Source organism: Rhinolophus ferrumequinum, chromosome 10 (assembly GCF_004115265.2).
Source record: "Rhinolophus ferrumequinum isolate MPI-CBG mRhiFer1 chromosome 10, mRhiFer1_v1.p, whole genome shotgun sequence".
Lineage (NCBI taxonomy): Eukaryota > Metazoa > Chordata > Mammalia > Chiroptera > Rhinolophidae > Rhinolophus > Rhinolophus ferrumequinum.
This window is the reverse complement of record NC_046293.1, coordinates 55,176,882-55,200,725: the sequence shown is the minus strand read 5'-3', so window position 1 is coordinate 55,200,725 and position 23,844 is coordinate 55,176,882. Positions and strand designations below refer to the sequence as shown.

General features: G+C 53.7%; 2 protein-coding genes across 6 annotated transcripts; one reads left to right on the top strand and one right to left on the bottom strand.

Annotated features, from left to right (window-relative positions):
* On the top strand, positions 1-20,789 carry ITGA7 (integrin subunit alpha 7). Of its 5 annotated transcripts, none has more exons than XM_033117624.1 (26): positions 1-392; positions 4,438-4,565; positions 4,666-4,745; positions 5,738-5,993; positions 6,462-6,593; positions 6,884-7,003; positions 7,873-8,080; positions 8,208-8,401; positions 8,768-8,856; positions 8,982-9,109; positions 9,257-9,352; positions 9,528-9,589; positions 9,734-9,903; positions 10,309-10,458; positions 11,109-11,224; positions 11,765-11,957; positions 12,038-12,118; positions 12,223-12,302; positions 12,435-12,509; positions 12,646-12,748; positions 13,299-13,475; positions 13,648-13,779; positions 16,561-16,674; positions 16,903-17,001; positions 17,088-17,213; positions 19,697-20,789. In XM_033117624.1, exons 1-26 carry the CDS (start codon positions 187-189, stop codon positions 19,925-19,927), a joined length of 3,546 nt encoding a protein of 1,181 aa, XP_032973515.1. In that variant the 5' UTR covers positions 1-186; the 3' UTR covers positions 19,928-20,789. The 5 variants fall into 5 exon arrangements, with proteins under 5 accessions (XP_032973515.1, XP_032973514.1, XP_032973513.1 ...); XM_033117623.1 differs by lacking the exon at positions 6,462-6,593 and adding an exon at positions 18,646-18,758 and having other exon boundaries at positions 19,697-19,901; XM_033117622.1 differs by lacking the exon at positions 6,884-7,003 and adding an exon at positions 18,646-18,758 and having other exon boundaries at positions 19,697-19,901.
* On the bottom strand, positions 20,356-23,499 carry TMT1B (thiol methyltransferase 1B). The gene is made up of 2 exons (XM_033117625.1): positions 22,208-23,499; positions 20,356-21,114 (listed from the first exon to the last, which is right to left on the bottom strand). The coding sequence occupies exons 1-2, from the start codon at positions 23,000-23,002 to the stop codon at positions 20,878-20,880; spliced, it is 1,032 nt and encodes a 343-aa protein (XP_032973516.1). The 5' UTR covers positions 23,003-23,499; the 3' UTR covers positions 20,356-20,877.
* Between the last annotated feature and the right edge of the window lie 345 nt (positions 23,500-23,844).

Here is a 23,844-nt window from a genome sequence, read left to right as displayed (position 1 = left end):
CCGAAGCAGACGCTGAGACGCGTCTGCGGCAGTCGTGACAACCGGCGTGGGGCTGCGGAGCGGTGAAAATTGGGAGACCCCTGAAGACCAGCGAGACTCGAGACCAGAGACCTGCCTTGGACCTGGGGCTTGGGGCCTCGAGCAAGTTTAGTTGCGCTCGCGGGGAGCGCACGCGGGGTTCGCCCCATGGCGGGGACTCTGGACCGCGATCCTCGGGGTGTCCCTGGGATTTGTTACCTTCTTGGATCCCTACTCGCGGGACTGCTCTCCTCAGGGGCTGTCGCCTTCAATCTGGATGTGATGGGCGCCTTGCGCAAGGAGGGAGAGCCAGGGAGCCTCTTCGGCTTCTCTGTGGCTCTGCACCGGCAGTTACAGCCGCGACCCCAGAGCTGGTGAGTCACCGCACCCACCCAGAGTCCCCGTGCCGAATCACAGATTCCGTACCCCCACCTCATTTCTCAGTCTTCCAACCCCACGAAGACTCGGCTGTACACAGAAGTCCCGCACCCCAGCCTGGAGCTTTGTCTTTTCTGTCTCGGGTCTGGAGGTGTACCCACGGGCCACGAGACCCAGGCTCTTGCTTTGGGGATGAGTTGGAGTGCAAGGTTGTTGTCTTAGCAAGCCCGATCATCTCCTTTTGCTTTCCCCTCACTTTCCTGACTTTCATCCTTGTTCCAGTCTCAGGGTCTGTGGCTCTCCTTTTTCAAAGGGCTGAATTCCTTCAGGGAGGGGGACTGAGCATTTTGTCTCTTCTTCCGGCAGGAAGATTGGGAAAGGACAAGAGGCTGAAGGTACCACGGGAGGGATGAGGAGTAGACTCCAGAAATAACTTCCTGCCAGTGTATTGCCATAGGATGGAATGAGGGCAGCAGGACCCCGGGAGACCAGGAGAGCCCTGCCACTTCTGTGGCTCAAGACTATGGGATGGTTGGGAGAGGACAGACCTTGGAGTGTCTGGCAACTTGCGCCAGGTGGTTTAGTGACACAGAGTGGCAGAAAACATAGCCCCCAAAAGTTGTAGCAGCAGCAGCAAGAGAGAGATCCAGGAAGGATGCTGGCCAGGCGGTTCCCCTTCCTCCTGCTCAGGAAATTTCCAGCTCCAGGAATCTCAGCAGTGGGGGAAGGCAGGAAGGAGTGAGGGGCAGAGGACAATTCTAGTTATTTTGTAATCAGTTCAGGACCCAGGGGAGAAGGACACACATGTGTGGGGTCTGTGACTGTCATGCCTTCCTGTACTATTGGCTCTAGCTCTATGTATGATTTTAAGAAGGAAAGAAAGCTTCCCACTCCCTCCTGCCAAGCGGCTTTTCTTTCCTAGGCCAGCGCCTAAGCCACACTAAGTGTCCATTACTGGGATCGATGCTGTCCTTGGGGACTGTCTTCTCCCTGCTACTCTTGGCCTGGGGGCAGAGGGTAGTGACAAGAACTCATTTCTCTTTTCCCCGCTTAGGGAGGAGGGGCTAGCTCTGATCTTTCTTCTTCCATTATCCCTGTAATCATGGAGGAGGGTGTGTGGTCTCCCAAACTTTGGGGGAGATAGAAAGCAACTGACTTCATCTCTTCTTCAGGCTTCTGTCCACTTCCTCCCTCATCTGTCTCCATTCCTCCCCCTTCCCCCATCTTCCAGAGTTCCAGGACTTGGAGGCCTTTTTAGGACATGCTGAACTCTCTGAGCTATTTCCAGGCAAATTCTAGGTTATTTTTAATAGCTTGATCTCTTGCATTTCCCCCTCATCTCTGAAGGTGGCCCCTGATTATGTCTCCCGGAGTCAAGCTGGGGGCATTCCCAGAGGGGCCTGACTGCCTAACCCGGCTTTTGCTCCAGCAGGGGGCGCTCTGCTGCCTGGTGGCACGTGAGAGACCAAGTACTTGACTCCTCCCTAGCTTTTGAGTTCCAGGTCTCCTTCGCCAGCACAGAAAACTCTTAGAATAGGGCAAGGTCCATAGCTAATGCACTGAGGTGTTAGTACTATTACTCCTGTATTGGGATCCACAGAGCTAGAGAATAGTTTTAGTGCCTACAGTGAGCCCAGATCCAAAGGCTTGGCCAGAGCACCCAGCAGGCTGAGCCAACCTTCAGGCCGGCAACCCTACCCAGAGGGCCACCCAGACTGAGAGAGTCAGAGAGGGCTGGACTTGGGTGAGAGCTTGGAGTGTGTGGAGAACTGAGAGGTGCAGTGGTCGTGGGCTCTCCTTCACTTTCTCTTAGCCCGGCTCCCAGGGAGTCCCTCTGCCCCCAGCTGCCAGCATGTTTTTGCTTTTCTCTCTGCAGTGGCTGCAGCTGTGGCTACTGTTCTGTCCAGAGGTCTGGGGTGGCTGGGGATCATGGGATGACGCCAGATGGAGTGTGTGGCTGGGGCAAAGGTGGAGGGACCAGAGAGTGGGAATTCTTGTTCCAGGAGGGATGGGCTGGTCTGTTCTCCAACAAGGGTGGGGCTGGGCAAATCCATGCGCTCAGCTTCTTTCCTCCATATGGACTCCTCTCCTCCTCCCACCTCCCTCCTCTTGACCTCTGGAGGAGATTGTAAGCATTGAACACTGACTCTTAGCTTCTCCTGGTGCTTAGTGATGCGCTGACCAGCTGAGGCACTAGCTGTCTTTGCAGTGAAGTGTGGGTTCAGGATCCTATGGGGCAAGCACAAAGATGAATGAGACAGCCTGGTCCTCCAAGAGATGGGCATCTCTGTGTTGGAGATGTGGGGGGAGGGTACTGAGGACTTGTGTGAAGGTTGGCTGTGCCACCTGGTTTCTTTTCTGCCTGGAGTACCTTCCCCTCTCGCTCCTCCTCTTCCCTTTCTGGAGGGGTCTCAGTGTTCTGGAGATGGCCTGTCACTGGGTGTGATGGAAAAGGCATGAGAATTGGAGTTAGGCAGATGTGTATTTGAATTCCACCATACTACTTAATGTCACTGAGTGAGTGTTCTCGTCTGAAAGACAAGAAAAGAAGGCTTACAGGGGATTGTGAAGATTAAATGAGATAATGAACTAAACTTGCCTAGCCTCTGCAGCTAGGTAGAGAGTGATAAACGTTAGTTTCTCTTGTCCCTGGCATTTAGCCTAGGGCCTGACTCATAGTAGGTGCTGAAGAGATATTACTTCCTTGTCTCACCAGTGCCTGACATAGGGCTTGGCAGATGATAGGTTCTCAATAAATAGTTGTTAAAAAATGCCGAATGCGTGCCACGCTCTCTTCCCTACCACTCTCCCCACCCTTCTGTCTCTTGACACTGGCCCTGACATGGGATGACAGCTGCTAAGAGAGGAGGAGGAGTTGTGGGAAGGAAGAATGGCTCTGTGCCCTGCCCTCTTCCCGGACCGTCAGAAATGGCACAGTGCCTCACGGATGCCTGTCTGCAGTATTGCCCCACACAGCTTTGGGCCTACCCCCCAGGAAGGGAGAAGGAGGAAAACTGTGGGAGAGAGGCTTTGAGGTTTGCCCTGCTGCCACTTTTGAGTCTCTCCTTCTTAGAAGAGAGGGTCCTTGGAGCCAGCTGGGTGCCAATCACCTCGTCTCTCTCCCTTCTTCACTCCTGGCCTGGGGGTTCAGCCCCAGGGGACCCAGGCAGCCTCCATTCCCAGCACACTCCTCTCCCGGGGAAGAAGCCTTGGCTGTGATTATGGAAAATTGTCCTGCCAAGAAAGTTATAGCTGGGAAAGCGGCTGAAGGGGAGAATACTGGGAGGGGGCGGGGGTGGGGTGGGGTGGGAAGAATGGGAAAATCATAGTTGTGGAGAGAAGGAAGGATAGGAAAGGGGGTTAAAGAAGTGGGGAGAGAATGGGGGAGGGAAAGATTGGAGACAGAATGAGAAATTTGCCCCCACTTTCCTGCCAGCTGGAGTGACTGACAGAATCCTGGGCTGGCAGGGTAGCTGGGGGTGGGGTCTTTGACGGGTCCCTAATGAGGGGGTAGGGGAAGCAGGCCATCTAGCCTCTTGCTTGGCCTCCGAAGCTGGTCCCTAGGCTACCTTATGGTGCCAGTCTGGGCCCCTGTTACTTTTGCTCCCAGCGTTCTTGGCATTTCTGGGAGGTTTCATCTGGACCAGGGAGGAGGGCAGAACTTGGGGATGGGGCCAGGGAGTGGGTAGGAAAGGCTGGATCAGGAACAGGTGCTGGGAACAGGCGGTTCTTTCAAACTAGCAATGCTGGCCAGGCTTCTGGGGTTGATGTGTGTGTGTGTGTGTGTGTGTGTGTGTGTGTATGCATGTGTGTATGTATGTCCACTGTGCATGTGGTCCCTCATCCAGAGAGTATGTACATATGTAACGTGAGGATTGCATGGCCACAGGTCTTAACCTGCCCTTGCCAGGACTTAGGAAACTGACTTTTGGCCCTTCTTAGTTCTTCAACACTCTGCTGGGTACTGAGGGGTTGGGCCTGGGCAGCCTAGGGAGGGGGAGGACTCTGGCCACTAACTCCTGTTCCTATCCCATTGTGCAGGCTGCTGGTGGGCGCTCCCCAGGCCCTGGCTCTGCCTGGGCAGCAGGCCAACCGCACGGGAGGGCTCTTCGCTTGCCCCCTGAGCCTGGAGGAGACCGACTGCTTCAGAGTGGACATCGACCGGGGAGGTGCGGGCTCTGTGGTGGTGGAGTGGGGGGAACACATGAGGGGGGAAGAGAAGACTTGGCCTTCTCCTCCCTCTCCTAATTCCCAGCATCCCGCCTCTAGCTGATGTGCAGAAGGAGAGCAAGGAGAACCAGTGGTTGGGAGTTAGTGTTCGGAGCCAGGGGCCCGGGGGCAAGATTGTTGTAAGTACCACTTCTTGTGACTATATGCCAGGGTGGGGTGTGTGTGTGTGTGTGTGTGTGTGTGTGTGCATGGTGCGTGCATATTCACAGGTGTGCTTATAGAACACAGGTTGGGCATATGGTATGATGGTCTACTTCCCAGGACTTCAGGGAGATATAAAAAAGTATAAGATATGGCCGCTGTCCTTATAAATTGAAACCATCTAACCATTCATCCATCTATCCATTTGTCAGACTCTTACTGAGAACCTTTCAAGCATCAGGCATTGTGCTAGTTACTGAGAGAGAATATGTAAAGACGGGGAAAAGCCTGGTCCATGCCTCAAATAGCCTACTGCATATTATGGAGATTTTCATTCTCTCCTTTTTTGTATCTGTGTGTATCATCTGTATCATCACGAGCATGCACAAACACACCATTAATAATACAAGTCACTATGTGGCAGACTAATGGTTAATGTTAAGTGAGTGGTGTAGTCCCGAGTCCATCAAAGTATGAAGAAGGAATGGAGAGAAAGGACTCCTGTATGTGGGGTGATTTGAGCCAGGCTTTCAAGAATAAGCGATACATGGAGAGTGGAGAGGGGAAGTTCTTCGCAGACAGGGTGATGTCACTTACAAAGGGCCCGAAACAAGACCAAGCTTGGCATGATTGGGCATAGTCACCTATTGTGTGATCAAGGAGGCATAAGTCCTATGTGGTGGCTTAGTTGTGCCTGTGGATGCTCCGAAGAATGTGGAACAAGGAGTTCATCCTGTCAGGGCAAGGAAGTGTGTGCTGATGGGATAGTGGGTTGTGAATATACCTGCCTAACACTGGGCTAGTTGTGGTGCTCGAGTGATGCCAGCATAGGTGTGTGTGTGTGTGTGTGTGTGTGTGTGTGTGTGTGCACGTGAACCAGTGTCTGCCACATGTCTACATGTGGGTAGCGTGGCTCAAGCAGGTCCCTGACCCAATGGAATGGCCAGTCCCTCATCCCTTCCTCCCACAGACCTGTGCACACCGATATGAGGCGAGGCAGCGAGTGGATCAGATGCTGGAGACGAGGGATGTGATTGGTCGCTGCTTTGTGCTAAGCCAGGACCTGGCCATCCGTGATGAGTTGGATGGTGGGGAGTGGAAGTTCTGTGAGGGACGCCCTCAGGGCCATGAACAATTTGGGTTCTGCCAGCAGGGCGCGGCGGCTGCCTTCTCCCCCGACAGCCACTACCTCCTCTTTGGGGCCCCGGGAACCTATAACTGGAAGGGTGAGTCACTCCTCAGGGAGGGGAGAAGGGAACCAAACTGTCCTCTTACCTCAGAGCTGGGATTTCAGGCAGCACGTGGCCAAGCATGCCCACATGTTCACTGCCATGTAGCCCTGGGGCACTGCAGCACCTTCCACCCCGGTCATGCCAGCACACACACGAATGGAGGTATCTCCTCTCCTTCGCATGGCTGAATGTTCTTCAACATGCTGGCATGAGCCCCCCCCGCCCCACATGGCTGGTCCTCCCTACCAATACACCAGTCTACACCTCATCACTCCCATTCCCATCTCCGCACGCTGCAGCTGGCTGAGCTGACACTCGGTGAGTGTGTGCCAAGTCTGTGGGCTGGGGAGGGGGTGGACATAGGGCGAGGAGGGGCTTCCCTGTGTGCCTGTCTAATTAGCATCTGGCCTGAGGGATGCTTCTCAATCCTTGCCCTGGGCACTAACAGGTCTGTCCTTGCAGGCACTGCCAGGGTGGAGCTCTGTGCGCAGGGCTCAGCGGACCTGGCCCACCTGGACGACGGGCCCTACGAGGCGGGGGGTGAGAAGGAACAGGACCCCCGTCTCATCCCGGTCCCTGCCAACAGCTACTTTGGTAGGGACCCCTCCAGGCCCAGAGCCACTCTAACCCTCTGCTCCTCTCTCTTGCCCTCCCTCTCCGTGCTCCCACCCTTCTGTCTCTGTCTCTCACCCTGTCCCTCTCTGTCTTTCTGTCTCTGAATCTTATCCCTCTTGACCTCTTTGTCTCTCTCATAATCTTTCTCCACCTCTACCTCGTCTCCTTCTTGTCTTTGTGTCTGGCTCTGTCTCCGTACTCTGTGGCCCCCTCCTCTGGATGTCTCTTCCCTGGTGTCTCCTCCCTCCCCCTCACCCCACCTCCCGCAGGGTTGCTCTTTGTGACCAACATTGATAGCTCAGACCCTGACCAGCTGGTGTATAAAAGTTTGGACCCTGCTGACCGGCTCCCAGGACCAGCCGGAGACTTGGCCCTGAATAGCTACTTAGGTTTGTAAGCGTCCACCCACATTCTCCTGAGCCCTGGGGGCTTGGCCTGGCTGCCCCTCCTCTCCTGCCCCACACCGCCAACACACACCCAGGGAAACACATGTTGGACCCAAATTTTAGAGACAAGCTAGGCCCAGTGATAAGGCCCAAGAAGAAGGGGGAGAGCCTACGGGGCTGTGAACAGGGGCCTCCGTGGAGGAAGAACCAGGTGGGTGGAGACCATGCTGTGAAGGAAGGTGGCTAGACCTCTAGGGGGCCTTTCTCTCAGGGATGGATGGTGGGCACATGCTGGAGAAAGTTCTAGCCATGTTGGTAAGTCCCTCTCATTTTCTTATCTACATCCCACTTCAGAGAAGGAGGAAATGAGGCCTGGGGGATCTTTGGGTGATTCAAGCTCTTCCCTATTTCATTTATCAGCTTTGTCTCCCCCATCCACATGAAGGCTTCCTCTCCCTGGCAGGATGGGAGTGCGGGCAAAGAAGGTGCACTGGATGGGATTGGGGCCTCCTGGGTGTGCAGAGGGGACAGCAGTTCCCTGGGAATCCCAGGATGGGTTCCTGCCCCAGATCCTGCTAGTGGGCTCACTCCTGCCCGGTGTCTGGCCTTCTCAGCCACTGCCCTTCTCTTTCCTTCCCAGTCCCTGAGACTGACATCATTGCACTTCTTGTGCCACACTCCAGTCTTTGGGTGTAGGGGCGCTGCCAGGCCTCTGGAGGGGGAGGAGGAGAAATCCAGCTGTGGTGGTGGTAACTTGGAGGGTGCCTCCACCTTTTGGCTCTGGCCCTGTGAGGAGGGGGCCGTGGCGGCTGTGACACACCCTGGCTCCTGAGTCTTGTGGGGAGTGCTCACTGGTAGTCACCCCCACCCAGGTTTCTCCATTGACTCTGGGAAGAGTCTGGTACGTGCAGAGGAGCTGAGCTTTGTGGCAGGGGCCCCCCGTGCCAACCACAAGGGCGCTGTGGTCATTCTGCGCAAAGATAGTGCCAGTCGCCTGGTGCCTGAAGTTATGCTGTCCGGGGAGCGCCTAACCTCTGGCTTTGGCTACTCACTGGCTGTGGCTGATTTTAACAATGATGGGTAAGTGGGTAGAGGGGAGTGGAGCTGGGGGGAGCTGGGTCCAGGAGGTCTGAGCGTCCTCTGGCATCTCCTCCTGACTCCCCTGCCTGGGGAGGATGCCATACTGACTGTTTTTCTTTCTCCATAGCTGGGCAGACCTGGTAGTGGGTGCCCCCTACTTCTTTGAGCGCCAAGAAGAGCTGGGGGGTGCTGTGTATGTGTACATGAACCAGGGGGGTCACTGGGCTGGGGTCTCCCCTCTCCGGCTCTGTGGCTCCCCCGACTCCATGTTTGGGATCAGCCTGGCTGTCCTGGGGGACCTCAACCAAGACGGCTTCCCAGGTGTGATTGGGAACTAGAAAGGCTCAGGGGAGGGAGGGGGGCAGAGGCAGGGATGGGGAAGTACCTTAGAGGTCAAGGGGAGATCTTTTGAGGGCTCAGGGAGAGAAGCAACCTGGGCTTACACCTGAACTTTACCATTTACCAGCTCTGTGACCTTGGGCAAGTTACCTAACCTTTCTGAGCTAGTAATATCTGCAGAGAGTAGCTGAGGATTGAAACTGATGTATGTAAGGTGTCTGGGACTTAGTAGACTCTCAATAAAATAGAAAGCATACAACATGGAACTGAGTGATGGAGGGAAAGCTGGGGCCTGGACCTTGTCTCCCCTGCCCCTCCAGTCTGACTGCCTTTTCCCCTCGCCTGCAGATATCGCTGTGGGTGCTCCCTTTGATGCAGATGGAAAAGTCTTTATCTACCACGGGAGCAGTCTGGGGGTTGTCGTCAAACCTTCCCAGGTGAGGGGGTTTGTTGGGATGATGGAGCAGGTGTGAGTAGAACAAGGGGCATAGCCGCAGAAGGTAGGGGAGGAGGCAGAGACGTGGGAGTGATGGGTGGGGGAGCTGACAGTCCGGTCCCACAGGTGCTGGAGGGCGAGGCCGTGGGCATAAAGAGCTTTGGCTACTCTCTGTCTGGCGGCCTGGACGTGGATGGGAACCATTATCCTGACCTGCTGGTGGGCTCCCTGGCTGACACTGCCGTGCTCTTCAGGTGAGCCCTGCCTCTTCTCTGCTTTCTCCTTCCCTGAGGCATAAGCCCGACTCGAGCCAAATCTGATGCTGAAGAGTCTGCCCATCTCCCCAGTTTCCCAACCTTATGTTCTCATGTTTCTTGTGCCCTCTACTCCCCATTTCCTAGGGCCAGACCCGTCCTCCATGTCTCTTACGAGGTCTTCATTGCTCCACGAACCATCGACCTAGAACAGCCCAACTGTGCTGGTGGCCACTTGGTCTGGTGAGGCGAGATTTAAGGGGAGGGAGGCTGGGTGGGCACCTCCACCCCTCCTGCTCCCTTCTCCATTTCTCTGCCTAGTTTGGGGCTGGGGGCTGGGGCAGGATTGGGCAGGGTATGGGTGTGGCCTTGGCCCATCAGCCTTGCCTGGCTCAGGAGCTAACCTTTGCCCCCACAGTGTGGACCTAAGGGTCTGTTTCAGCTACGTTGCAGTCCCCAGCAGCTACAGTCCTATTGTGGGTGAGTGAGGTCCCCCTCCCACCTCGCACCACATTGGGTTTGGAGGGGTTCACTCCGAGGTGGAGACAAAGGCCTCTGGGAACAGGGTCAGATTGGAGAAGTTCCCCAGCTCACTGGCTCCTCTCTTCTCCCCAAATGCCACAGCCTTGGATTACGTGTTAGATGGGGACACAGACCGCAGGCTTCGGGGCCAGGTCCCCCGTGTGACCTTCCTGAACCGTGGCCCGGATGACCCCAAGCACCAGGCCTCGGGCACCGTGTGGCTGAAGCACCAGCATGACCGAGTCTGCGGAGATACCATGTTCCAGTTACAGGTGGACACTGACCGCTTGGCCTCTGAGGGTCACTGTCATTGCACGATCTCTTTTCCTTGATTCCTTTTATCTTCTTTCCTAACGCACTCATACATCATTCTAAGATATTGACTTTTCACCTGGTGCCTTCTTGTATCTCCTGCTAAGTTCTGTACTCCTTGGAGATGGAGATAGCAGGGTCCATTGTCACATGGACCCTGCCATGTGACAGGGCTCCTGCCCTCCCCCCCCCAAACCCCCGGTTGCTTTCCCTTCTCCTTGCTCAGTTTTCCACCTCTTTTCTTCATCTCCCTAAGCTTCTTTCCAAGTTTCAGAATCTGTCCTAAGTCTGGCTCGGGCTTTGGGTAGGGCTGGGGCCTGGGGATTGTTCTTGTATCCACTCATGTTCATTTTTCCCCTTGCAAGGAGAATGTCAAAGACAAGCTTCGGGCCATTGTGGTGACCCTGTCCTATAGTCTCCAGACCCCTCGGCTCCGGCGACAGGCTCCTGGCCAGGGGCTGCCCCCAGTGGCTCCCATCCTCAATGCCTACCAGCCTAGCACCCAGCGGGCAGAGGTGAGCATGTGTTCTGGTTTAGCCCAGAAAAAGGAGCTGGCAGGGGCAATGATCATGGCCCCTCACCAGTGATACTCATTCATAGCTTTCAAAGTTCTTTCACATGTTGCTCCAGTAGTGCCTGATATCTCGAGGTACTGTAACAAATAGACCCCAAAATGGAAAATGGCCCAAAGAGTCACCTGTTCCTAGTCAGAGGGGACAGTGTTTCTCGATTCCATGGAGTCATTCAGGGGCCTAGGTGGATGGGGCTCTGCATCTTCAAATGAGGCCTCTAAGGTCCTTAGGTCATCTCCATCCTGGTCAGCAGGAAAGGGGTAACATGAAGCTCCTTGTATGGTTCTCATGGCCGGTCTGGCACTCTTCACTTTCTAAATCTGGAACTTGGTTACATGCAGGGAAGGCTGGGGAAATGTGGTCTTGCTGTGGACTAGCTAGAACTGTAATACTCCCATCGTTTTACTGATGAGGACACAGCTCAGAGTGGTTAAGGGACCAGCTAAATATCACACAGCTAATAGGCTGCAGATCTGAGAGTTGAACCCAGGTTTTGTAATCCTGTGATACTCTGTCCCACCATATGCCTTGGCAACACATTCACCTCCTGCCTCATCTCATAGGATTGACCCTTTTCTCAAATATCTCCCCAGATCCACTTCCTGAAGCAAGGCTGTGGTGAAGATAAGATCTGCCAGAGCAATCTGCAGCTGGTCCATGCCCGCTTCTGTGCCCGGGTCAGCAACACGGAGTTCCAGCCTCTGCCCATGTGAGGGGGAGCAAGGGAGAAGGTGGGGTGGGCAGGCAAGAGTTCAAGGAATGTAAGGAAGCCCCCTTAGGAAGGCCAGGCAGAGGAGGGAGGGGCTGAGCCTGCAGGGGTGGGGGGGCAGAAGGCTGGGGAGGACCTGCTGGTAACTCAGAAGAGTATAGGATGAGGGTCAGTGACAGGGCCACAGGGCTCTGTCACAATAACATGTAATAATACCCAGTTCACATACATCTCACTGTTTAGTTTTCACAACCCCATGTGGCAGGAATTATCATTAGTCTCTCTTCATAAATGGAGAACGGAGGCCTAGAGAGGTTAAGCTACTTGCCCAAGGTGAGCAAGTGGTGGTGCTGGGACCAGAATGAAGGTCCCCTGACTCCCAGTCTAGGTCTCTTGAGAGCATGGGAAGACCTGAAGCTTGGACTGGTGGGAGCAGAGCCCCCCGGAGTTCAGGCCTGCTGCATGCACTGGGGGAAGAGGCAAGAATGGGAGAGGCAGGGGTTGTTCAGATCTTAGAATGAGTGGGATCTGACCTTCCAGGGATGCAGATGGGACAACAGCCCTGTTTGCACTGAGTGGGCAGCCAGTCATTGGCTTGGAGCTGGAGGTCACCAACCTGCCTTCGGACCCAGCCCAGCCCCAGGCCGATGGGGACGATGCCCATGAAGCCCAGCTCCTGATCAGCCTCCCTGCCTCTCTGCACTACTCAGGAGTCCGGGCCCTGGACCCTATGGTGAGGACCCGGCTGGAGTTGGTGGGGTCCTGGGGGGCTCCAGTAATCCAAACTGACCTCTCCTTCTCTCCCCACTCCAGGAGAAGCCATTGTGCCTATCCAATGAGAATGCCTCCCGTGTTGAGTGTGAGCTGGGGAACCCCATGAAGAGAGGTGCCCAGGTTGGCACTCTGTCCTTATCCCTATCTGAGTGACCTCCAACCCCTGAGCCCTTCTCAAGCCCCTGGCCTCCCCTGACTCTAATCCTATTCCATCCTTGGCCTAGATCACCTTCTACCTCATCCTCAGCACCTCAGGGATCACCATTGAGACCACAGAACTAGAGGTGGAGCTGCTGTTGGCCACGTAAGCCTGGTGGGGCTGGGGTGGGGTGAGCTTGGGGGCAGTGGAATTGATGTCCACCTGGAAGGGGCTCCCCCGACCACTTGAGGTGGTGCCTGTGCCTGCTGCCCATGCCTGCACCTGACCACATGCCAGGATCAGCGAGCAGGAGCTGCATCCAGTCTCTGTCCGGGCCCATGTCTTCATTGAGCTGCCGCTGTCCATCGCAGGGTAAGCCCTGCCCCAGTGGGCACATGCACTGTAGGGGTGGGCATTGCCAATCCCACACCCTGGCCTCGGCTCTGCCTCCCAGTCCTCCATCAGGTCCCAGAACTCCTCAGTCCCTGTTTTGACCCCTCCTCTCCAGGGTGGCCATTCCCCAGCAGCTCTTCTTCTCCGGTGTGGTGCAGGGCGAGAGCGCCATGAAGTCTGAGAAGGATGTTGGCAGCAAGGTCAAATATGAGGTCACGGTAAGTGTCCTGGTATGTGGTCCTTTGTGGTCCCCCTCCTTCTTGGCATAGAGGAGAAGCTAAGATATGTCCCAAGAGTTGGGGCTCTGCTACTGTATGGCAGCATGTTGGCCCAGCAAGTTCGAGGCCTCCCATTGCACCTGGACCTCAGCTGTGGGCAGGTGTTTGTGCAGGCGCCTTGACCATTTCCTGGTCATCCCTGACTGGACATCTCACCTGCTGGTCTGGGGAGGCCATGAGGGCCCAGGGAAGCTTCTCTGTAGGGGACCCTCAGCTGGGGGATGGGGACGTGGGGAGAGGGCTGATGTCTCTCTCCAGAACTCTGGCCTGGCTTTGCTGGGGCCTCCCCATACCTGCCAGTGACATCTCCAGGTTTTTCTGGGTTTGGGCTGGGCAAAGAATCATGCCTGGGGGGGGTTTAGGATCCTGAGTCTTTGTTGAAACTGTGCTTCCTGAGGCCCTCTCCTCAGCCCTTGTCCCCTCCGTCTCTGTGGATTTAAGGTCCCCTCAGAAACCGAGCTCCCTCCCTTCACACTCCCTGTGCCCACAGGTCTCCAACCAGGGCCAGTCGCTCAACACCCTGGGCTCTGCCTTCCTCAACATCATGTGGCCCCACGAGATTGCCAACGGGAAGTGGCTGCTGTACCCCATGAGGGTGGAGCTGGAGGGCGGGCAGGGGCCCGGGAAGAAGGGGCTTTGTTCCCCCAGACCCAACATCCTCCACCTGGTGAGGCTTAGGCAGGGTGGGTGGGGGCCGCTGAAGCAGGGTGGAGGGGTTAGACTTTGGGAAGGGTGTCATGGGGCTGGGCGTGTGTAGGTGGGTAGGGGGCTAGGAGGTAGGCAGTGCGGACGAGATGCCATCTCAGGCACACTCATGGGGCCCCCCTCACAACATCCAGAATGTGGACCGCAAGGGCAGGAGGCGGCGGGAACTGGAGCAGCCGGAGCAGCAGGAACCTCATGAGCAGCCGGAGCCCAGCACGTCCTGGTGGCCAGTGTCTTCTGCTGAGAAGAAGAAAAACATCACCCTGGTGAGAGCAAGGCATACGTGGTGCAACCAGAATGGCGGGTGTGTGGTGGTGTGACAGAGGGTGCTGGGGGCATAGAGCCTCAGGGTGGTGGGTGGCCAGGGATGCTCTGACGGTCAATACCTGAGGCAAGTTGACCAGACAGTTCACATCACACGTGTGAAGCAGCTGCCGACACCACAGGTCGTCCTACGCCTGCCAAGCGCTTAATCCAGAGCAGGGCACTTGACCTACAGCCAGTGAGTTAGCCATACATTCTATTCTCCATACATTTTATAGGGCCGGATGGCTTTAGCCACCTATGGGATTTGTTTGTTGTTCTTTTGAACTCTTTTAGGACAAAAAAGCCAATTTGTGTAAGGAAACCGGCTTGAGTTTTACAATGTCAAAAAACATTTTAAGTTTTTAAAAGTTCTAATCACTAAAATTAGAGCATATTAGGTGTGACTCATTAAGTATATCCCTTTTGAACAGTTTTACCTCCTTTTTGTCTGCTTGTTTTACATAGTTTGTTCTTGAAGTGGATTTATGAAGCAAATTGGCACATGCGCTGTGCTCGTCTTTTGAGAGTGGCACTGACAGTAGGAGTGTGGAGGAACTCAGATTAGGGGGGATATTTGGCTGGTTGCCAGGAAGTGAAACCCAGGTGTGGATATACCTGGGCACTAGAGGCACGAAGTCGAAGAGACTGCTGGGGAATGTAAGCCGCTGGGCCAGCTCTGGTGTTGTCTGCCTGGGAGGCAGCTCCACGGTCACATCCTGTCTCTCTTGGGGGCCCTCAGCATCCCTGCTCCCCTGACAGCAGGCAAGAGGCAAACGAAGGCGCCTGGGAGTAGTGTGAACTTGTGTGATCACTGTTTCCCTATTGAATGAGTAGTCCTGCCTTCTCCACGTGACTGGTTTCCTCGGAAAGGCATCCCTTTTAATTAATTAATTAATTAATTAATATTATTAGTTTCAGGTGTGCAAAACAAAGTAATAGTTAGACATTTATACCCCTCACAAAGTGATAACTCCCCTCCCCCAGTCTACTACGCCTCTGACATCACACACAGTCGTTACATTTCCACTGTCTCTATTCCTTATGCTGTGTTCCATTTCCTGTGACTATATATATATATATTAAGTTATCGTTGATACTCATTATTATTCAGCTTCAGCTTTAGGTGTATACTGCAGAGGTGAGGCACCTACACCATCCATGAAGTGGTCTCCCTGATAAGACCAGTGTCCATCGGACACCCTACAAAATCTTTACAACATTACTGATTATATCGCCCAAACTGACTTTCGTATCCCCGTGGCCATCTTGTGGTTATCGATTGTGCTTTCTAAACCCCTCACCTTCTCCCTCATGCCCACCCCCCTCCCATCTAGCAACCCTCAGGTTTTCCTCTATATCTCTGAGACTATTTCTGATTAGTTTGTTTGCTTATTCTATTGTTTAGATTCCACATATAAGTGAGATCATATGGTATTTGTCTTTCTCCATCTGACTTATTTCACTTAGCATAATGTTCTCTAGGTCCATCCATGTTGTTGCAAATGGTAAGGTTTCATTCTTCTTTATGGCCGAGTAATACTCCATTGTATAAATGTACCACAGTTTCTTAATCCAGTCATCGACCGATGGGCATTTCGGTTGTTTCCATGTCTTGGCTATTGTGAATAGTGCTGCAATAAACATAGGGGGGCATAAAGTTGTTCGAATTATAGGGGGGCATAAAGAATTTTCTATTTCTCTGGATAAATAGAAAGGCATCCCTTTTCACTAAGAACTTTGAAATTGATTCTTTGATTTAAAATTAAGGCAGAAGGCCTTTTAGACAAATTGACCAAGGGTTCTTGATTTGTTCAAAAGTGACAAAATATAAGACGATCACAGAACTCATTCTCAAAGCCATTCTTATATGAAGTGTGATGAATGTAACAGTTTTTAGGCAAATGGACCATTAGGTGGAAATGGGCCAAATGGGTTTAGGTCAGGTCTGGGAGGAGCAGGGCCTGTGTCCCCTGTCTCCCCAGCAGCTCCTGGGCAGCCTCGTCCTCCTTCAGTGAGTTTGGGCTTAGTGTAGGAATGATGCTTTGCCAAATATAGCTTGGGTTCAAATATCTGCTGGACCACTTACTAGATTTGCTAGCTGTGTGACCTGAGGCAGGCCACCCGGCCTCTCTGAATGTTAATTTCCTAGTTTGAAAAATGGGGATGATAATAATATGCACCTTGTAGGATAGTTGTGAAGCTTAAATGAGATAAGTACATGCAAGGTTGGTAGTAGGTGCTCAATAAATGGAACCAATGTTAGGCAACATCAGCATCAATTGGGGAAGCTACTCTGTCTGCTGCTATCGAGTAAGAGACCTCTCTGCTCTCCATGCATTTCAAAGCCAAATAGCCCTGGTCTGGGGTAGGCCACTATTTTGGAAAACAGGGTTAGTTCAGGAAGACTTCCTGGAGGAGGGGAGTTTGAGACCAGGTAAGGAAAATGGGAGAAATACAAATGAGGAGCAAGGGGATAAAGGGTCCAAGATGTGAGGGCTTATGGAGGGGTGGATGAAAGCTCTGGGCAGAGTGAGCAGATGGCACGTGGCTGCTATACCCCATGCAGGTGGAGCCAGAGGCTGGGCAGGGGCCTGGCAGAAGGGGCTTTGTTTCCCCAGGTCTAACATCCTGTACCTGGTGAGGCTTAGGCAGGGTGACTGTGTCTGTGTGACCACGTTTGTGAGGGTGCTGGGCCCTGGGCAGGCTCAGCAATTCAGAGTCCTGCCTATCCTGGTCCCCAGGACTGTGCCCGGGGCACAGCCAACTGCGTGGTGTTCAGCTGCCCACTCTACAGCTTTGACCGGGCGGCTGTGCTGCATGTCTGGGGTCGTCTTTGGAACAGCACCTTCCTGGAGGTGAGAGCACTGCTGGGGTTCTGGGCTGGGTGTCCTCCTCCCTGGCAGCCCCTCTGGGGCTCACTTCTCCATCTACCTCCTTCTTGTTCAAATGCAGCACACACTTAACCCACGACGGGCAGAAACACCCTCTGTGTTGGGCACCATTCCATTTATAATTTTAGGAGCTGGGGGGAAGGAAGCGACATGGGGCATTTAGGAGGAGGGTCTCCTTTCCTGCTTCCTTAGGAGTACTCAGCGGTGAAGTCCCTGGAAGTGATTGTCCGAGCCAACATCACCGTGAAGTCCTCTATCAAAAACCTGGTGCTCAGAGATGCCTCCACAGTGGTGAGCTGCAGGGCTGGGAGGTGGTGCTGGGGGAGCGCTTCTCTCCTGCTGCCCGACCCTTGCTCCGTTAACCCCTCGCTCCCTAGATCCCCGTGATGGTGTACTTGGACCCGGTGGCTGTGGTGGCAGAGGGAGTCCCTTGGTGGGTCATCCTCCTGGCTGTTCTGGCCGGACTTTTGGTACTGGCGCTGCTGGTGCTGCTCATGTGGAAGGTGAGGCTTGGGGAAGGTGGGGCTGGTGGGGGCTGGGTTTCCCGGTTTGGCAGGTGGCCTTTCTTGCTGTGGTTTTCCTCCACCCATACTCTCATTTACTCAGCAAATCTGCATCGAACACCTACCCACCTTTACCAGGGATTCTATCAGGACCTGGTTGTTTCAGAGATAAGTCAGATGCAGATCTATATATCTATATACCTATATATAGATATACCTACATATCTATATATCTATATAAATTTATTTTAAAATTATAGTTGATATGCAATATTATATTAGTTAGTTCAGGTGATTAGACATTTATATAGGTATAATTTATGAGGTGATCACCCTGGTAAGTCTACTACCCATCTGACACCACACATACTTTTTACAATGTTATTGAATATATTCCCTATGCTATTGTTTATATCCCTGTGGCTTTATTCATAACTGGCGATTTGTATTTCTTCGTCTTTTTTCACTTTTCCACCTATGTCCCCAACTCCGCTCCCATCTGGTGACCACCAGTTTGTTCTCTGGATCTATGAGTTTGTTTCTGTTTTGTTTGTTAATGTATTTTGGTTTTTAGATTCCACATGTAAGTGAAAGTCAGATGCAGATCTTGTCCGCAGGGATTTGATAGTCTAGTGGGGAAGGGGAGCCCTGTAGTCAAGGGCAGGCAGAAGGCACTACGTGAAGAAAGTGCAGTGGGAATTCAGAGGAGGGAAAGCTTCAGAGCTGGAGGCGCTTGAGCTGGGCCGTAGAAGAAGGTTTAGTAGTAGGAGCTGGATGTGGGAGATGAGGAGGGTGGCGTCTGGGCCTTCCAGAAGGACCATGGGAGGCTGAGTCATGGTGGCAGGGAAGTGTGATCTGATTTAACTAGAGCATGGCAGGTAAGTTTGGAAAGGAAACTGTGGGCACGAAGGCCAACAGCCTAGAAAACTAACTCCAGGAAACTGCCTCCAGGACTGAACTCGGAGCCTCCACATACCAGGCTCTTTGTGGAACCATTCTTGTACATATAGAGTGTAGACAGGATCACATTCACATCTGGGGCTCCACATAAAACACATGTCAGTACAGGGAATCACATCCATCACCAGCAATCCTACCCTGAACTGCGTGCCACATCTGGGCTGTGTGGAACCATGCATGTCCTTTGGGCTCTATGGAGAACACCCTTCTACCCCATTCCACCCCCGACCAATCGCAGACTAAATACATCCTTTGACACATGTGAGTCATCAGTGGACCAGGCCTCTGGAGTCGTATCCAAACTATTGGGAAGTTGGTCATTCTTGGGGGAGATCGACGCCTTTGTGAAACTGGCTCCATGATCCCTGCTTCCTGTGCTCACGGAAGCGGGACAGAGCAGAGATAAGGTCCCATCCTTCCTCAGTCTTCCCATCTTCCCCTCAATTGCTCCCTGCCTCCTTTGACATCCCAGTGTGGCTTCTTCCGTCGGAGCAGCCAGAACTCATCTTTTCCCACCAACTATCACCGGGCCCATCTGGCCGTGCAACCCTCGGCCGTGGAAGCTGGGGGTCCAGGGACTGTGGGGTAATTGTGTGTGTGCATGTGTGTACGTGCGTGTGTTCAAAATATTGTGTGTGTGGGGGGGTATGTATGTGTGTGAGTGTTATTAGAGTGCCCAGCTTTCAGGGGACCGGGAATGTTCAGGGTGAAGAAATGAGAATGCATGAGGGTGGAGCAAGTCCCGGGAACTGGGGTAGGAGGTAATTATAAGGGAGAGGTTATAAGGGCATACACAGCCTGGGGCATGCACAGGGTTGGTGGGCTCCTGGAGTGTGAGCATGTGGACTGCAGGGAGGTGCCATGCATGTCTCTTCTTGGGCATGAGTGTGCAGAGACAAATGTGCAAGGAGATGCCGTTCAGTCTGAGCATATAGGAGTCTCGGGCAGTCCTAAGTATAAGGGGCACATTTCCACCTTGTAAGGGCCAGCACGTTCATGATTTAGGCCGGGGCTAGGCTACCACATTCATACATTCATGGATAGAGGGCCCTGCCCTAACGGGGCTGCTGCCCAGTGTTTGAGTACACAAGGTGTATGTGTATGAGTCTTGAGAAGAGTATGCACAGCTCTAGGAAGCCATGTTTTCCCTCAGATCTCATTTGTGTTCTGGGAGACGCTATTGGGTCTCTTAAAAAGCTTGGGCGGGTGGAAGCCTTTGGGCTCAGCGGTCCTGATGTTCAACCTTCAACCCCCTCTTTCAGGGGCCAAGGCAGATGTCCTTGGTCCTGCACCTTGGTCTCCTTCCTGGTTTTTCTCTTGCTGTGAATGAGACCCTGGGGACCCAGCACTGATGGTGGCACTTGTGGGGGCTGCTTACTGCACAAGATTCTGTCCAGCCCATCTCCTTTCTGCTGCAGTTGTTTCTTTGTGTCCCAGGAGTGGTGGAAGCCAGGAGCTGGGCTGTGCTGCTCCAGGCATCTCAGCTCTGCAGGCTCCTCATGTCTGGCCTGGTGTTCTTACAGATGGGATTCTTCAAGCGGGCACGGTACCCCGAGGCCACCGTGCCCCAGTACCATGCCGTGAAGATCCCGCGGGAGGACCGACAGCAATTCAAGGAGGAGAAGACAGGCACCATCCTGAGGAGCAATTGGGGCAGTCCCCGGCGGGAGGGCCCTGATGCACACCCCATCCTGGCTGCCGACGGGCACCCCGAGCTGGGCTCTGATGGGCACTCTGGGCCAGGCACCAGCTAGCTGCTTCTGTCCCAGCCTGGCCCATGGGGCCCCTCCCCCGTGTCCCCAGAGATGGCTCCTCAGATTGAAGAGGGTTGCTGGTGTCCCATCAGGATTGGGCAGGATCTATTTCCTCGGGGGCATAAACCTCTCCCCCCAGAAGGAGCACCCCCAAACTTCCCCTTAGAGTGCTGAGACGAGAGGGGTGAATCAGGGATGGGATCATGAGGTAGACTGAGAAAGGCAGCAATGTCCTGATGCAAAGGTGGGGAGAAGGGACCATAATCCCTCCTTCTCCCATTCACCCAGTATAACAGGACCCCAAGGACCTGTCTCCCCAAAAGTGCCTTAGCCCAGAGGGTTGGGGAGGAGGTTGTATCGCTGACTCAGGGGCTCTTCCCTCCCTAGTTTCCCATCTCCTTTGACCTTAGTTTGCTGCATCAATCTAGTGGATTTTGTCTATTTATTAAAATAATATTTGAGGACAAACCTCTGGCCTCTTTGCTGAGTCCTGCTTCCTCGTGCCCGAGGTCTCCAGGAAACGCCTGATTCTCTCTGTATCCCCACCTCTCAGGACAAAAGTGGTAGTGGGAGGGAGGATTGGGAGGTCTGGCAGCAATGCATGTATCTGACTTTTGTGTGCCCTCCGAAAGGGGGGAGGGACAGTACCATAGGAACAAGGGAAAGGGACGGGGAGCTATCCCAGGGGTCGGTGGGCAAAAACTGGGAGACCCAGTCCAGGAACTGGCAGTAAGGATATGACGGGGCATAACTGTTTCCTCCCTGTGGTCAGGAAAGGAATAGAGCTTCTTCACTGTGGAAGGAAGTCTTGAGGTTAGAGGTTACCCTGGCAGAGGCGGGGAAAGGAAGTGGTGGGGGAACGGCTTCTCTCGGCCTAGATCCCTATCAGTGGAAGACAGACTTGCTGGAAGGTGGGACTGTTCTGACTGGAGGCAGAACTCGGGGAAGGGTTATTTCACGGCCTTTCCCATGATGTGGGGTCCAGTAGGCAACCAGTTGAAGGTAGGGGGTTGTCGCTCCATTTGCAGTTCAGAGAACTGGGCATTCTCAAGGTCTTTCCAGGTCTCTCTGGTGAGGCAGCAGCCATCTCCAATGTGTTTCCAGGTGGGCTCTAGAACCTGCTGCCACAGGAAGGCCCAGCTTCCACGTGGCTCAGCCACGTGCTCCCAGAAAAAGAATACGCCTCCCTGCCAGAGGCGAGAGTGAGTGTCGCTTGTCTGCTCGTTTCACAACCTTCCCCCCTTCTCCCCTCCGCCTGATGCAGACTCCCACTCCCCTCGCAGGGAAGCGGGAGCTGCTGGTCGGAGGGTTTATAGAACAAACTGCTGCTTTTGACTTTTTCTGATCCCCTGGCTCCTCCCACCTTCCCACTCAAAGTGAGTGTGAAGAGCCTCCCCTGACTGAGTGGGGACGACTGGTGAGAGATCGTTGAAGGGTGACCAGAAGGACAGCATAGCCAAGGGCAGACAGATAGGGAGTTGGAGAAACAGGAACAGAGAGCCCAGTGTCGATAGAGACATACACCCTGAGCTCTGTCCCAAGATGCATACGTCTAACTGCTTCCTGGAAATCTCGGCCAACATCCCAGGGAAACCACGTACCTGAGTCCTGACTAAAGCTGGGTTCCTCTCTCTTCACTGTAATCTCCGCAGGTGATCTCATGTACCCACAGAGCACACCAGCTACAAGCTGGTGACGTCCAAATCTGTATCTCTAGGCTACATCTTTTTCTGACTTCCAGATCTGGACTTCCAATGGCCTCTGTGGCTTCTCTGCCTGGCTGCCTCAGTGGCACCTCAGCCCTAACAAGCCCCAAACAGGTTTCCTCCATGTCAGCAAGTGGCATTTTCCTCTATCCTCTCTCACTCCCTCCACCAGTTGCTCCTGCCAGAATCCTGGAAACCATCTTAAACTCCTTTCTCTCTACCTCCAGTTCAAAATCTTATGGATTCTGCTTCCCTTAATATCTCTATCTGGAACTTGCCTCTACTTTTTCCACTCTCTGCACACTTTGCTTAATCCCTCAGATTTCAGTTTAAACCTCACTTGTTTGGGTGTCCTCCTTCCCCTCCCCCTGACTAGGTGGGTCTCCTGTGTGTTTCCATAGCACCCTATTCTGTCCCACTGAGGCCGTGTCATAGTTCTTATTCACCAGCAGATGGGGTGGGTGGGTGTCTAATGTGCTAGGACACCAGCTTCTCCATCCTGAGTGCCCTGACACGGGGGTGGCCGATGTTGCATTTGCCTCCCCCACGCCCACACCCTTCCCATTCTGCTCACCGGCCTCAGCACTCTCTGGACCTCCTGCAGGACCCTCCTGGGGCTCTGAACAGAGCACAGCACCAGGGTGCCAACCACCACATCCATGGAGCCATCAGCTAGTTGTTTCATGTCCTCTCCTGGAGCCACCACGAACCGTTCATATTGGAGATGCCTGTTCTCAGCCATGCTCTTGGTCAGGAACTTCTCAAAGTGGGGGTTTGGGTCCAGGCAGGTGATCCTGCAGCCAGGTGGGTAGAACTGGAAGTTGGCACCAGTGCCACAGCCCAGATCCAGCAGCGCCACCATCCTGGAGTCTCCCATAAGCCCCTCTATCTGGCCAAAGAGCTCCCGTTTCTTGCTTTCCATCTTGCGGTTGCTCTTTGCAGTCAGCATGGCCATCAGGTAGGGGAAGTAAGTTTTGCACAGGGGCTGCCAGCAGCCCAGTAGAGCCATCAGGTGCAGGGGCAGGGTCAGAAGCAGCACCAGCAGCTGTAGGAGATGGGCCAGGGTGTCCATGGCAGACCAGCTCTGAGTGGTGCTTCTGTTGGGGCTCCGGCCTTTTCTCTCTGTCCAGCCGCTGCAGACACGGTCTTTGCCCTCTGTGATAGGACTTTGTTCCCTGTCTCCTACTTGGCTATTTCCTCTTTGCCAGGGTGGAGTGGGGGTAGGGAATCCTTGCAGAGCGCACAGGTCCCGCAGCTCCACAGGCTCTTTCATATGGAATGAAGGAACAGGTGAAAGAACAGGTGGTGCTGGTATGTTCTGAGTTCTAGAGTACTCTGCCTTGTTAAAGAGGGTAGCTTTTGCTGTCATCTCAGAGAGGAGCGGGAAGGGGGAAGGAAGAAGGAGGATCTATATCAGATTCCAGTGTCATGGGCCAAATGCTGAGGCAGAGCTGACTCATGGGCACATCCTGGCCCCATTCTGTTTCTGTCCTTAGATTCTGCAAATTGGAAATTCTGATTGGATTCCCTGGCACATCCCCAGGGCTTTGCCCCACATGGAAGCCAAACAGAGTATCCAGGGTAAGGCTGATTGGTCACAAGGATTGGTCAGAAGCTGGCCAAAAGAAGGGCATTTTCTCAACGGACTGGCATTTATTATCAAACCCAATTCTTGAAGTCCCCAGAAATAGAAGTAAAGAATGGAGAAAAAGGCAGAGTGGAGGAGTAAGGAGGATCTGTGTCCAAGAGTTAGTTCTGCTATTACTTTGCTTTGCTTCTTTGGGTGTCTTTTTATTTTCTGGATTCCAATTTCTTATCTGTAAAATGGGGAGATGAGGAGAGACTGGATGGGCCTCTCCAGCCTCTCCACACAGTTGCTAAGGTCTCCTTTTGCTCCCACATTTGTGTGATCTAAGAAGAATAGAGTAAGACAGGAAGCAGGTGATCCTAGGTATCCTCACAGCCCAGGGCAGTACCTCTGAAGCTTTGGGACCAGGCCAGAGACTGACACGGCGGCAGGGACGTCTCAGAGACCAGACTTGTGGGTCCCAGGCAACTTAGCAGAAAGTGCCCAGATGATTAAGTGGTGGCTTCTCTTTTGGCAGAAGCCTCTTTCAGAGTCTTAGGGGAAGCTGGTCACCGACAATCTTGAAGGCTTCACACCAGCTGCACGGTGGCTAAAGGAAATTTTATTTAGAGAAAAAAAAATCA